This window comes from Anguilla rostrata, chromosome 2 (genome assembly GCF_018555375.3).
Source record: "Anguilla rostrata isolate EN2019 chromosome 2, ASM1855537v3, whole genome shotgun sequence".
NCBI lineage: Eukaryota > Metazoa > Chordata > Actinopteri > Anguilliformes > Anguillidae > Anguilla > Anguilla rostrata.
Window position 1 is genome coordinate 7,381,554 of NC_057934.1, and position 13,355 is coordinate 7,394,908.

The following is a 13,355-nucleotide window of genomic DNA, read 5'->3' on the forward strand; positions in this document are numbered from 1 at the left end:
ATTTCCGTTCGACGAAAAGAAAGGGAGAGAGCCTGTGTTTGATTTGAATGAGCTGTATTTGCATGTGTAGATTTACATTACCAAAGCGGTGTCTTAAGTACTGTACTGTACATACATAATAATGAACAGGACAGAAAAATACATTTACATTAAAATAACCACAGAAAGTAGAGGACTTCAGTAGGTAGATGAACTGAACTATACATATAATAATAATAAATATCACATAACCGTCTTTAAAGCTGTTTTAAATCTCTTCATCTCTTCCTCCCTCTCTCTCTACCCCCGTCCTTCCCTCTCTCTCTGTCGCTTTTCCCTCCCCCTTCCCTCCTCCTCCCCTCCCCCTCCCTCTCTCTCTCTCTGTCGCTCTCCTCTCCCCTCCCCTCTCGCTCACGGCGCACAGCACACGGAGCACAGCGCAGCGCAGCGTTCCTTCCTGCGCGGCTCCAGCGAATGATTCATCCGGAGCGCAGATCACGTGACCCCGCCTCCTGGCTCAATCGCTGGGGAGGAGAGGAGCCGAGCCGAGCTGCGGCAGGAAGTGAGCCTTGTTTTCATTTTTTTTAATCTCCTCTCCCTTTCTCTCCATTATCTCTCACTCACGCACACTCGCTCTCTCCCTCCCCTTTCTCCTCCCCTTCCTCCGCTCCTCCGTCCCCCCCCCTGTTCTCCGTGTCTCTATCGCGGACGTCAGCCGCGACGACTGCGCCAGAGTCTCGGGAGCTGAGAGAGAGAGAGAGGAGAGAGCGGAACGGAGCACGAGAGCAGAGGAGAGGAGAGAAGCGCCGCTCTCTAGCAGGGGAAAGAAAGGAGGAATAAGGACCCGGCAGAGGAGAAGAAAGCCCTCCCCTGCTCCCCCCACCCCCCCGCGGGTTCGGGACGGCGATGGAGGAGGAGGAGGCGGCGGCGGTGCGGGCGAGGGACGCGGCGGGCAACGCTTCCCTCCTGCCGCTGCCCACCCTCAGCCCCGCCGTGCCGCCCTACGTCAAGCTGGGCCTGACGGTGGCCTACACCGTCTTCTACACCCTGCTCTTCGTCTTCGTCTACGCCCAGCTCTGGCTGGTGCTGCACTACCGGCACAAGCGCTTCAGCTACCAGACGGCCTTCCTCTTCCTCTGCCTGGTGTGGGCCGCCCTGCGCGCCGTCCTCTTCTCCTTCTACTTCAGGAACTTCGTCACCGCCAACTCGCTGGGGCCCTTCACCTTCTGGCTGCTCTACTGCTTCCCCGTCTGCCTGCAGTTCTTCACCCTCAGCCTGATGAACCTCTACTTCGCCCAGGTGAGCGGGGTCTGGGGGAGGGGGAGGGGGTCCACAGGCGCGGGGTGACATTCGGGAGGCAGTGGGTATCCGTCGGGGGGGGGGTTGGTCTCCTGAGAGGAGCATGCACTCGTTTTACAGATGCGTTCAAAAGCTGCAGAGAGGGTATGGTCCGGTTGGGTCGGATAGGATTCGAGCGGGCGGTGGAACCCGACGAGGTTTTGCACTGATTTTTCGCACGCGCTCGCTCGGCATGCAAGAGGTGCTGTTCCATTCCATGGAGCCCCAGAGAGGGCTGAGGGGCCACCCGCTAAAATCCCCCCCACCTCCCAGCGCAGGTCTCCCTTCAGTGCAGTCACAGAGCAGAAAGTGTGTTTATCCTCTCCAGGTGACAGTTTGCCTGAATGTGCTGACACAGGGCAGGCTCAGACACATTCAGGGAAAGCGGCTCTCCTGCAGGTTCACAGGTATCTCAGGTAGCCCTGCCGGCAGAAACGCTTACCTGTCATCCGGGTTCCAGGTTCTAATGTCAAGGCTGGCGTGCTGCACTGTATTTCTTAGTTAGCACACCTGAAAAATCACGTGACATAACAAAATCAAATCAGCCCAGATGACATGCTCCACTGCTGTAGCTAGAATAGAATGTAACAGAGCAGAATTTTTTATTTGACATGCAACCAACATTTTCCTTTAACTCTCGGATTGACAGCATAAGAACTGCGTTCGCACAGAGACCAACAGACCCACACATACCAACATGCCCCCGAGCTCACGTTACTGTGCGTGTATCTGCTGGTTTTAGCGCTCATTTTATCTAGACGGGCTTGTTTCATCGCATTACAGGCATTTAACAGACGCTCTTATTTAGAGCGGCTCACACAACTTTTACATAGCATACATTGTATCCATTTGTACAGCTGGATATATACTGAAGCAATTCTGGTTAAGTACCTCGCTCAAGGGTACAACGATGGTGTCCTACCCAGGAATCGAACCTATGACCTATGGCCCAGTTCCTTACCCGCTATGCTACACTGCCGCCCCGAGTCTTGTCCTTACCGTAACCAAACCACACTGCCGTACCTGCAGTGCATTTATACTGACTTAACAACTTTTCTGCTTAACGGCGAAACCTGTGGCAAAGTGCAGTCTGGGAAAGAGCAGTGCAGTCTGGGAAAGAGAGTGCTTACGTGCCGAGAGACAGCGATCTGTTCTCTGAGCCACTGGCAGGTGTTTACCTTTCAGAGGTCATGTAAAACGGCGGCACGTGGCTTATGATCTCAGTGACACTCGGGCTCCAGGGCTAGTATTCATAAGGCATCACGGTGCAAGCAGGAGCGCTGATCCAGGATCAGCTGTATTCTGTGCAAACCCTATCTTACCCATTATGATCACTACGATCATTATGATCAGAACTGACCCTAGATCGCCATTCCTACTCTGTGGTGTTCAAATCCCTGGTGGAAATTCCAGCTGGAATTTGGTGGTGTAATCTAGCTGGAGCCAGCTTCTGCTCCAGCTGGATACCATCTGAAATTTGGGGATGGTCCAACTGTCTGCACCAGGGCTGACCCACCATGTTTGCTTTCTCAACCAATCTTGTTGCCAGCTTGACCATCTTCATCCACACCAGCTTCAGACCAGCTTAAAACCAGCCAGGAACCAAGCTAGAATTTCCACCAGGGATGCCAAGTACACAATCACCTGTTGGGCAAAACCGTGATAGCTCATGGACACTCTTTTAGCCCTTGCCACCCAAAATTTGTACAAACTCCTTAGTAAGCTAAAGTGAAGCAGGCGATTGGCCAACCATTAATATGTCAGTTATGGAAGAAGGATTAGCAAGGTTATTGTTCACAACTGCGCCAAGTTTAAAAAAAAAAAATAGCTTAAAAACACTAAATAGAACAAACAGACAGTCAGTTATTGAACAGGAAATAACTGACCCTTACAAGGCTAACGTATATGAGGAACCAAAGTCAAACCAAAAATCATGCTTTTTATAAGCTCCCTGCTATTTTGAAAAGCAACAACAATCATACAAAGTGTGTAATCCACTGAGAATTTCAGTAATTTGCAGCCACAATGTTTGTGAATGCCTTCAAAAATGTGTTTCATCATTGTTCACAACACAAGACGACGTAGTCTACCTCAGTCGGAGTTAATAGAGATGACTGCCCCTGAAGTTTTGACAAATCAAAAGCCATCTTTTCTCCAGCAAAAGCTAGTCAGCAAAACATGGCGGAAGAAAAAGAGAGACTTTTATTTGTTCAATAAACAGGAAGCAGAGCTGAAAGGATGTGAGAGCAAGGGGAGGCTATCTCAGGCTAACTTTATTATCTTTATATATCCCATAATGCCTGTGGCTTCAGCTCAGTTCCATCCCCCACTACCACAGCACTAGCGCTCTCAGGTGAATTAATCCAAGGGCGTTTTATTCCGCTAATTTAACTAGCTGAATGAGACGGAGGGATTTGGAAGGGGGTCGGGGGGCGTTGGTGAAGTGGGATTAAATATGCAGCGGTGTGTGATGAATTATGCAGAAACACAACGCTGTGCTTAATTTGCAGGGCGTGATGCATGCGTTATCAAAATGGTACTCTACAGAGGCCAGGCTAGTGTACAAGAGCCCTGCACACATTTTCACCACTGACAAAACCATAAAGGTGCTTCAAGTGTAGCTACAAAGCGTTTCAGCCTTGCTTGAATTTTTATTGCTGTTCAATATTGGAATATTAGAACCCTGGGTTTTTCGAAGGGGGACGATGAAAGTACTACAGGGGGTCCCTGGTCGCAATCTCAATCCACCACCCCCACATCCCTGGTCTACAATCAGCAAGTAATACGAGTCCCGGTCTTGGATCAATTTAGCTTCCTAGCAGATAATGGATAAGGCTGGGATTTTGATGTCCGGGGGGGGGGTCTTAGACCAGCTCATTGTGTGGTCTTAAGGCAAGGGAAATGATTTACGACCATCCCATTGAGTCCCATTGGGACTCCAAAGCATTCCAGAGAGAGAAACTGCTCTAATTCAGTGGCATGTAGAAACATCCGGAACATCCACTCCAACCTGATGGGCAGCCATGATCTCATTCGATGCATTGCAGTGCCAGTTCAAATAACTTCCGAACACGTAACCCAGGGGGGTTGTAAACAAAAATGTATTTGTATGTATGTTCGGTGTGTGCGTGTGTGTGTGCGTGCGCGTATGTGTGTGTGTGCGCATGTGTGTGTTTGTGTGTGTGTGCGCATGTGTATGTGTGCACATGTGCATGTACGTGTGTGTTTGCATATGTGTCTGTGTGTTAAGCGTGTGTGGGTGTCTACATATGCTTGTGTGTATGTACGTGCGTGCGCATACGTGTGTCTTGTGGAATGTTCCGAACAGCTTGCTCCATAAGCATAGCATCTGCACCTAAGCCAGTCAGATTCAGTCCCCAGCTTGGAGATTCGCAGTGTTTCAGTGTCACAGCAGGGACTGGGGCACAATAAAGTGTGCAGTGTTAATTCAACAGTGTCATTGTGAGTCCAATAGGAATGCACACACAATCCTAACAGAGTTGATTTAACACTTAACAATACACAGAAGAGTTGCTTTTATTCCCCAAAGCTGATACAGGGTCGTTTGGACATTGTTGATATCCACAGACGTATATTTGCACAGGGAAAAGAAGAATAGGGATATAACTTAGAAGTGAACTATCCCCCTTGAAAATGCTTTTGAACAGGTCTTGAGGAATCACCTCAGGTTGGGGCCCAGGTACTGTCAGGGTTAAATTTGTGAAAAAATCAACTGCAAACGCCCCTTATTCTTTGCTGCCAAAATACTGAGAGCAAAGCAAAACTTGGATAATCATCAGATTTCTTGGCTGAATGATTTATTTTTTCTGTGAGCAGAAAGTCCCTTGAATACCCCAGAACACTTTTTTTCCCATGGGGGGAATTACTTAACTAGTGTGCACTGTGAAAGCACCTCGGGGAATATCTTTCAGTAAAACTTTTTTCATATCTCCCACCAAACAGGTTGTCTTCAAGGCCAAGTCCAAGTACGCACCAGAACTTCTTAAATACAGGTAAGCACCAGTACTCCTCAAATACAGGCATGCGCCAGTACTCCTCAAATACAGGAACACACCAGAATGACTCAAATACAGGAACACAACAGAACTTCTCAAATACAGTTCAAATACAGATCTCAAAACAGTTCACTTTGCCTACGTAACACAGGCAAAGCAGAGTGCTTTGAGAATCGTCCTCGACATCTTGCTTGACAGTTGGCGCAACACAAATTGCAGACTTTGGCGGCTCCCTCGCAAAGACTGAGGCGCTGGTGAACCGCTTCAGGCTCTCCGCGAGGCCAGTGGTCTCCGGAAGTGAAGCCGGTTCACTGAGCCCGAGCTGTTTCCTGTCAGCGACAGCTGCTTCCTGCGGCCAAATTTAGCGAAAGGCCCTTCACATGCTCGAGTACAGTGAGGGCTGAGGTTTTGCGGGGGTGGTGGCAGGCAGGCCTGTCAGTCTATAAAGTGCAAACATCACAAAACAGGTTAGGGGACCTCACAGCTACATGAAAATCACGTTAGCCTAGAGGGCTGAGGCACGGTACACAGAATGATGTAATGCAGTTGTCAACAGTCCATACATTTCTACTCTTGTGACTGTGAATGTTTGAGCCAGAATGGGTATGGGAGACACAACTATAATAATAATTTAAAAATAACAATATTTTTTTTTGATCGTAGTAACAATCTGGCACACTACCGTGTATTTGTACTGGCTTTTATTTCATCGTTGTTTTTCTTTAATCATACCAGATGCGGTAGTGAAACTGCAAACTTCAGTAGCAACGCAATGCAGTTTCCATGTGATCATGTGATGTGTTTTCGTCAAAAACATAAAAGCTGCTGTGTTTCTCATTGGCTGTCATATCGCCGTTCAATAGGTTGTGGTTTTTTTTTTCCAGGAAGCATTTTTGAACAATGTTCTCTATACAAACCAGATGGCCAGCTCCAGTGTTGTTTTCATCCTCTGTGCTTTTCTGTTCTAGAAATTTCCGGCTGTTTTGAGTGTCACTATGCTAGCCTGTAGATCTTCTGCGTCCCTTCAGGAAAACTCACATTTAGCCGGTTAACTGAAACACCATGAGACTCAGCAATAGCAGAGGCAGAACCTTTAAATGTTATGACTATAGAACTGACCACCTGTTTAGTACAATCGGCATCTGTCTCAGTGGACTTAAGCACAGAAGAATATAAGAACACAGATTTTAACAGCCCTTACATACCATCTGAACTCATCATTTACTAACACATCCAGAGAGTATCTGGCACACAATCAACCCTGAACATCAACACTCTTCCCCCTCTACTACATGACCTAGCAAGCTGTTCCATGCATTGCCTGCTCTTTGTGTAAAGACAGAAAGACAAGTAAGAAAGAAAAAAAAACGCATAGATATCAGCGCACAATTTGCCTGTAACTAAATTCCATCTATGCCCTCTGGTTGTGCAGACAGAACCAAGCACCAGAAAACAGATGCAGTGACCTCTCTGTGTTGCTGCAGCGACCTCACACGTCGCTTAGCCCTGGGCTACGAGCATTCACAGAACATTCTAGAACATTCACAGCCGGAGGCTAAAGGAGACACAGGCTAGGGCGTCCCTTCGCACGTCTTCATCGTCAGAAATGGGAAACCCCCCCCCCTCAGGTTAAAGAAAGCTAAGAGTGAGAACAGATTTGAAAATGAGCGCAGGACAACAATTATCCCCAATCGTGAGGCACCATCCAAGTCCAAGGCCATTCAGTGCGAAAATCCATTCTCAACATCCTCTTATCATTTCATAAAAATATTGGTCATAACCTTTCAATGATATCACATTTTATAGGATAAATGCATGCGTTTTCAAGAATGTTTCCTTTGTTTTAACAATACCTAAGGCTACTTTTGGAAGGTAGGTGTTCGTTTTGGGCACACCACTTTGTTAGGAGGGTAAACATTTCACACCGTAATGGCCGAGGTCTTCTGGTAGAGAGCCGTCTGATTTTCAGTGATACCGAATGTCTTTGCAGTCTGCACGCTGACGTTTGCAGGGCTCGGTAGTACGTGAGATCAAGCTTGTCAGTTGGCTAGAAAGACGGATGTTGGCCGACTGTCTCTTGGCACAAAGGTTTATTTTAACTTTTCCAAGGACGGTGGAATATTTGAGCGCTTCCAATGAGTTTTTAGGATGAAAAGATTTTCGAAGGATTTTCTATGGGAGCATGGGAACTCTGCTCTTAGTGTTCTTTCTCCCCCCTTTTTCCCCCCAGAATGCCCTTGTACCTGCTGTTCCTAAGCATCAGCCTCCTCTTCCTCCTGGTGAACCTGACCTGTGCCCTGCTGGTGAAGATGACCAGCGCCGAGGCCAAGACCATCGTCCTGGTGCGGGTGGCCATCAACGACACGCTGTTCGTGCTCTGCGCGGTCTCCCTGTCCCTCTGCCTCTACAGGATCGCCAAGATGTCCTTAGCCAACATCTACCTGGAGTCCAAGGTCAGCTGTTCTCCCTCCTGGGGAAATTCCAAAATGGAGTCACGCGACTTGGTTTTGAAAACAGCAGGCAGGGGCAAGCTTATATATACTGGTGGACACAAATAATTTGGTGTTTTGCATCTTTTTGCTAAAAAAAAAAAAATCTGCCGATACTAAACTTGCTGGATTTGCCATCTAACGCGCTGCAAACAGAAACCCGGCACAAATCCACTCAACTGATCAATACATGTCGGCAATAGCCAACACGCACACACTTTGGACTCATATCGCCTTTCGTGCTTAAGTAGCCTAGCTTCCTGATCTCGCCTTACAATGATATTGCCTTTCATGGTTTTAATAGGCTAGCTTCCTGATCTCATGTCTCTCTGGGGTTTGTTATTCACTAAATTCTAATCAAACGTGTATCTCGAGCAAGTCGTTGGGCGGTTTCCAAAATCACAGGGAACCTCGGCGTTGACATTGCTGATTCATCGAACCCCGCTGTTCCCGCGACCAGTTAAAAGGCGAAAGCTCTTGCTGGGAGGTGCGGCACGACCGAACCCGGGCCTCGCAAATCGTTTTTTTTTTTCTTTTTTTCTCTCTCCACACAGTCGCCGCCGGCGATTCGCGCCGACTGCAGCTTAGCAACACAAGAGCCTAATTAATTACAACGGTTGCTTTCAGCTGTTCATGCCAGGTTATTACCCATGAGGCCTCGCAGGGTATTGTTCATGTTCATCTTCTTCAAAAACGCTGTTCACATTACATATGAGGCATTTAGCTGAGACTCTTATTCAGAGGGACTTACACAACTTATGTTCTTTTTCATACTGTGCATTTATACCGCTGGATATATACACTGAAGCAATTCAGGTTAAGTACCATGATCAAGTGTGCAATTGCAGCATCCTGCCGGGGAATTGAACCTGCGCCCTTTGGGTTATGAGGCCAGTTGATGCGCATTGAATATCGCAAGCTAATTTGACTATAGATCAGGGGTGCACAACAAGGGCCGATCCGTTTCAGGATTTTGTGCCAACTTCTCTTCTTAATCATTCAATTAGCTCAATCATATCTTGATCTGAAAGTTGCATAAGCACCAGCTACAGCTGCAAGCTGCAAGCGTATCCTAAAGAGTTTTCTGTGCTCAAGTCCAGGAGTTAACCAGCCTAGTTTATAGAGCTGTCAAAAAACTAAAACTAAGGTAATTGGTTGGAACAAAAACCAGCATGCACCCCAGCCCCCCAAGGACCGGAGTTGTGCACCCCTGCTATAGATGCTTATGTAAGAAATCTCTATGGAAAAATCTGGACATTAATGGGTTAATGTCCTGTGTTTGTGTGCAGGGAACGTCAGTGTTCCAGGTCACTATCATTGGAGCTACAGTGATCCTGCTCTACACATCGCGAGCCTGCTACAACCTGGTCGTCTTGGCTCTCTCCAACATCAAGATCAACTCCTTTGACTACGACTGGTACAACGTGTCTGACCAGGTGCGACACTTACGTTTACATTTTGCCTTGAAACCGATGTTCTTATTCGGTACGACTAACCTAAGCGAAATATGAAAAGGTTCGACCCAGTGACTGGGATAACCCTGGTCCTGGAGTTCCACTGGTGGTTCTGGTTTTCGTTCCATCTGTGCTTGATCGCTAAGATTTTAGGATTATTATGGGTCTAAATATTCAAAAGCCTGGCTGATGAAACACTGAGAACCTCTTCAGAAGTTTGACATGAGAAGGGTACAGGGTGGTATGGCTGCTTAGCTTCAGAAGTTTGACATGAGAAGGGTACAGGGTGGTATGGCTGCTTAGCTTCAGAAGTTTGACATGAGAAGGGTACAGGGTGGTATGGCTGCTTAGCTTCAGAGGTTTGACATGAGAAGGGTACAGGGTGGTATGGCTGCTTAGCTTCAGCAGTTAGCCATGAGAAGGGTACAGGGTGGTATGGCTGCTTAGCTTCAGCAGTTTGTCATGAGAAGGGTACAGGGTGGTATGGCTGCTTAGCTTCAGACGTTTGACATGAGAAGGGTACAGGGTGGTATGGCTGCTTAGCTTCAGCAGTTAGCCATGAAAAGGGTACAGGGTGGTATGGCTGCTTAGCTTCAGAGGTTTGACATGAGAAGGGTACAGGGTGGTATGGCTGCTTAGTTTCAGACGTTTGACATGAGAAGGGTACACGCGGTGTATGGTCGCTTGGCCTTCACAGATCAGCTCATGGATAGAGGTACAACGGGGCTGACAGGTGCGTTTAGCTTAATTTGCAGTGAAACGAGTACTTATGGCTGCTAACCCTCAAGAAGTTGACAGTGACTGAAACCGTGGAGCACTGGGTGGTATTGCTCCAGCTTCTGACGCGTTTACATTAGGCCAATACAAGCTGGCTGTGACTGGCTCTTCAGAGGTTTGACATGAGAAGGGTACAGGGTGGTATGGCTGCTTAGCTTCAGAGGTTTGACATGAGAAGGGTACAGGGTGGTATGGCTGCTTAGCTTCAGAGTTAGCATGAGAAGGGTACAGGATGGTATGGCTGCTTAGCTTCAGAGGTTTGACATGAGAAGGGTACAGGGTGGTATGGCTGCTTAGCTTCAGACGTTTGACATGAGAAGGGTACAGGGTGGTATGGCTGCTTAGCTTCAGAGGTTTGACATGAGAAGGGTACAGGGTGGTATGGCTGCTTAGCTTCAGTACTTTGATATCAGAAAGGTACAGGTGTGGGTACAGGTATGGATACGACTACTGACCTGTGGATGCTCTTTCTCCAGGCTGACCTGAAGTCCACTCTGGGGGACGCTGGCTATGTTGTTTTTGGGGTGATCCTCTTCGTCTGGGAACTCCTGCCCACCTCTCTGGTGGTCTTCTTCTTCAGGGTCCGCCGGCCGAAACAGGACAGGGTGAGGCTCCGCCCCCTGGGAGGTCACATGACCAGGCTGTTCTAGGGCAGCTGTGCCTGGGAGGTCACATGACCTGGCTGTTCCATTGCAGCTGTGGTTTTTCATTTTCAACACATCCATGTAGGCGTTAAGGATCTGCTCATGCAAAGCCGCACAGAAATACAGTATCAGCTGACAGTCACCTGCTCTGTTGCAAGAGCATGCAAATCGTCTGATGAAATACAATTGGGTGTTCTACTGTACATTAGTAAAAATAGTAATAATATTCCAGTAAGAGCAATGACACATTCCAGTGTATTCTCATTAGGTTAATAAAGTACAGTTTGACGAGATCACATTGGTTGAAACAAGTTAATTAAACAGTCAATAATTGATATCAATTGACTAGTCACATGATTTGATTTAACTAGGAGCACTCAGAGAGTTTCCTGACACATCACAATTTTAGCTGAGAACCAAGGAATACTAAATTAGTAGTAAAAGGAAAAAAACAGGATAATAATTATTCAAATTTGAAATGTTTTTCTTCTTAAAAAGGTGGTTTGTTTCTGTTTTTTTTTTTTTTTTTTTTACAGAGCAGCACAGGAATCCCCAGCCACGTCTTCTCCTCCAGGGGTTACTTCTTCGACAACCCGCGCCGCTACGACAGCGACGACGACCTGGCGTGGAGCATCATCCCGCAGAACGTTCAGGCCAGGTAAACAGCGCCCCCTACTGGCCACACCTCACATTCGCAATTCAGCCCTGCGCCAAAGTTTAGGGTTTATAAACGCAATTATACTTCACTTCTATACTGTTATACAATATATATACTCAATAAATACTTATACTTTATAAACCAGGAAAATATCTTTGCAAATATCTAAAACTATTTTCAACAATATTCATGGAAAAAGTCTTCCTTCTGACGATGAACATTTTTATTGTTAAAATTATAACGCCTGCTATTGATCTCATATTTTTTAGTGCCTTTACAGATAGTTCATCCTTGCTCCTCCACCCCCAAATTTATTACTCAGCTAAATAAATAATATAATAATAATAATAATAATAATAATTTGTGATGGTTATATTCCAGCTTGAGTGCAGACTGCTATGACTGGGGCAGTCGGAGCAGCAGCTTCGTGGCCTACATTGGAACAGAGGAGCCCGATTCGTCTGCAGCGCCGGAGGAGCTGAACCCGTACTGACACCCCCTTACCCCACCCCCACCCCCCACACCCTCTCTGCACTTTTGCACACAGCCCTTCAGTCCATAAGCTCCAGGACTTCTCGAAGACACTCAGATCTCTCCCCATCTTTCACATTCAGACATTTGTGTTTTTTTTACATTTATTATTGTTTTTGAGGTTTTGTGTTTGTTGTCACTTGTCATATTTCAAAAGAGAAAAGTGAAGAAAGAGTTTTTTCCCGGACCTACAATGTGGTGGGGAAGGGGGGTTGTAAGACTTGTTAGTGTGTTGAGTTTCGCCATGGCAACCTTCTATTCCCCCATCTCCTGTTGGGTATCACCTCTCATCTTCATAAAATATCACAGTCTGGGTTCTTGCGCTGCCAGGGGTAAGCAACCGATCCGATCCTGTCAAGGACCAATCCGTCTCGGGATTTTATGCCAGCCTTCTGCTCTTAAAGGGAACATCCCCTCAGAACTGAGGAAGAATGGTCAAAATGGTCATTGGTTGTTGATTTGTATGAATGTATTCGTGTTCAAGGGTAGCCCAGGGTTAATACAATTTAGCGTGAAACCCCACACCTAGCCCTACCCCTGACCCCCCCCACCCCCCGCCCCCGATATCACCTAATACATGGCACTGACCGCTGAAAACGTGATCATGACACAGCATGGTGCTAACGTGTGCAATATCACAGATTCTCTAAACCCACCAGATATTCACCGCTGTGTATAACTTGCACTGAAAGAACAGTCTCCCTACCCTTCAACCTGTAACACTCATTAAAAGGGCCCGTGTCCACATGCAATATTAGCAAGAGACTGAGCTGTCATTTTGCACCATAAACTACTGTTACTGCCTGGAACCTCCTGTAGTTAAGAAGGAAACTCGGCTCCAATATCTGGTGAGTCTAAAGAAACTGTGAAACCACTCACTGGCTCCCCCTAGTGGACTGAGAAAGAAGCTCACTTTTGCCAGCATGTCTGTTGGATGGGACCATACACTGAAAATATACTTTATGTAAATATCAATTTAAGCACTCGATTATAACAGATTATTCTAATATCTTAATGCCTGTGTGATAAACATGCCTAAATTCAATAATAACGTTCATATCAATAGACTCATGGTTTTTGTTTTTGTAATATTCTCGCATAACTTTGTGGCCATTTTAATAAATTTCAACCACGTGGCCCTTTCTCATCCCAGATACGTTGAAGGTTCAAGGACTAAAAAGGATAAAGTTACGATATTTTGGTTTTGTTTACGGTGTACAGACTTTGCTGGGTGGTGTTACTGGTTTCCTAAGGAAGAGGGGCATTTTGTATGGTATTTTATATGTATAATTTCATTGCAATATCAAGTATTTGTCCTCAGCTTTTGTATATCCGCCCACGTTAGCACATACTGACCCCTGAACTATGAATAAAGGACACTTTGTAGTAAGTTTCATTCACGGTATGTAATTGTGGAATCACATTCATGATATATTATATTATATTTTGGGTCACACATCATCACAAGT

General features: G+C 46.5%; 1 protein-coding gene across 2 annotated transcripts; it reads left to right on the plus strand.

Moving 5' to 3' along the window:
* The first annotated feature begins 396 nt into the window (after nt 1–396).
* LOC135244742 (G protein-coupled receptor 137Ba-like) lies at nt 397–13,282 on the plus strand. Of its 2 annotated transcripts, XM_064317280.1 has the most exons (8): nt 397–541; nt 695–1,278; nt 5,281–5,330; nt 7,564–7,786; nt 9,112–9,258; nt 10,530–10,658; nt 11,234–11,355; nt 11,737–13,282. In XM_064317280.1, the coding sequence occupies exons 2-8, from the start codon at nt 886–888 to the stop codon at nt 11,846–11,848; spliced, it is 1,176 nt and encodes a 391-aa protein (XP_064173350.1). In that variant the 5' UTR covers nt 397–541; nt 695–885; the 3' UTR covers nt 11,849–13,282. The 2 variants fall into 2 exon arrangements, with proteins under 2 accessions (XP_064173350.1, XP_064173343.1); XM_064317273.1 differs by having other exon boundaries at nt 430–1,278.
* The last annotated feature ends 73 nt before the right edge of the window (nt 13,283–13,355 follow it).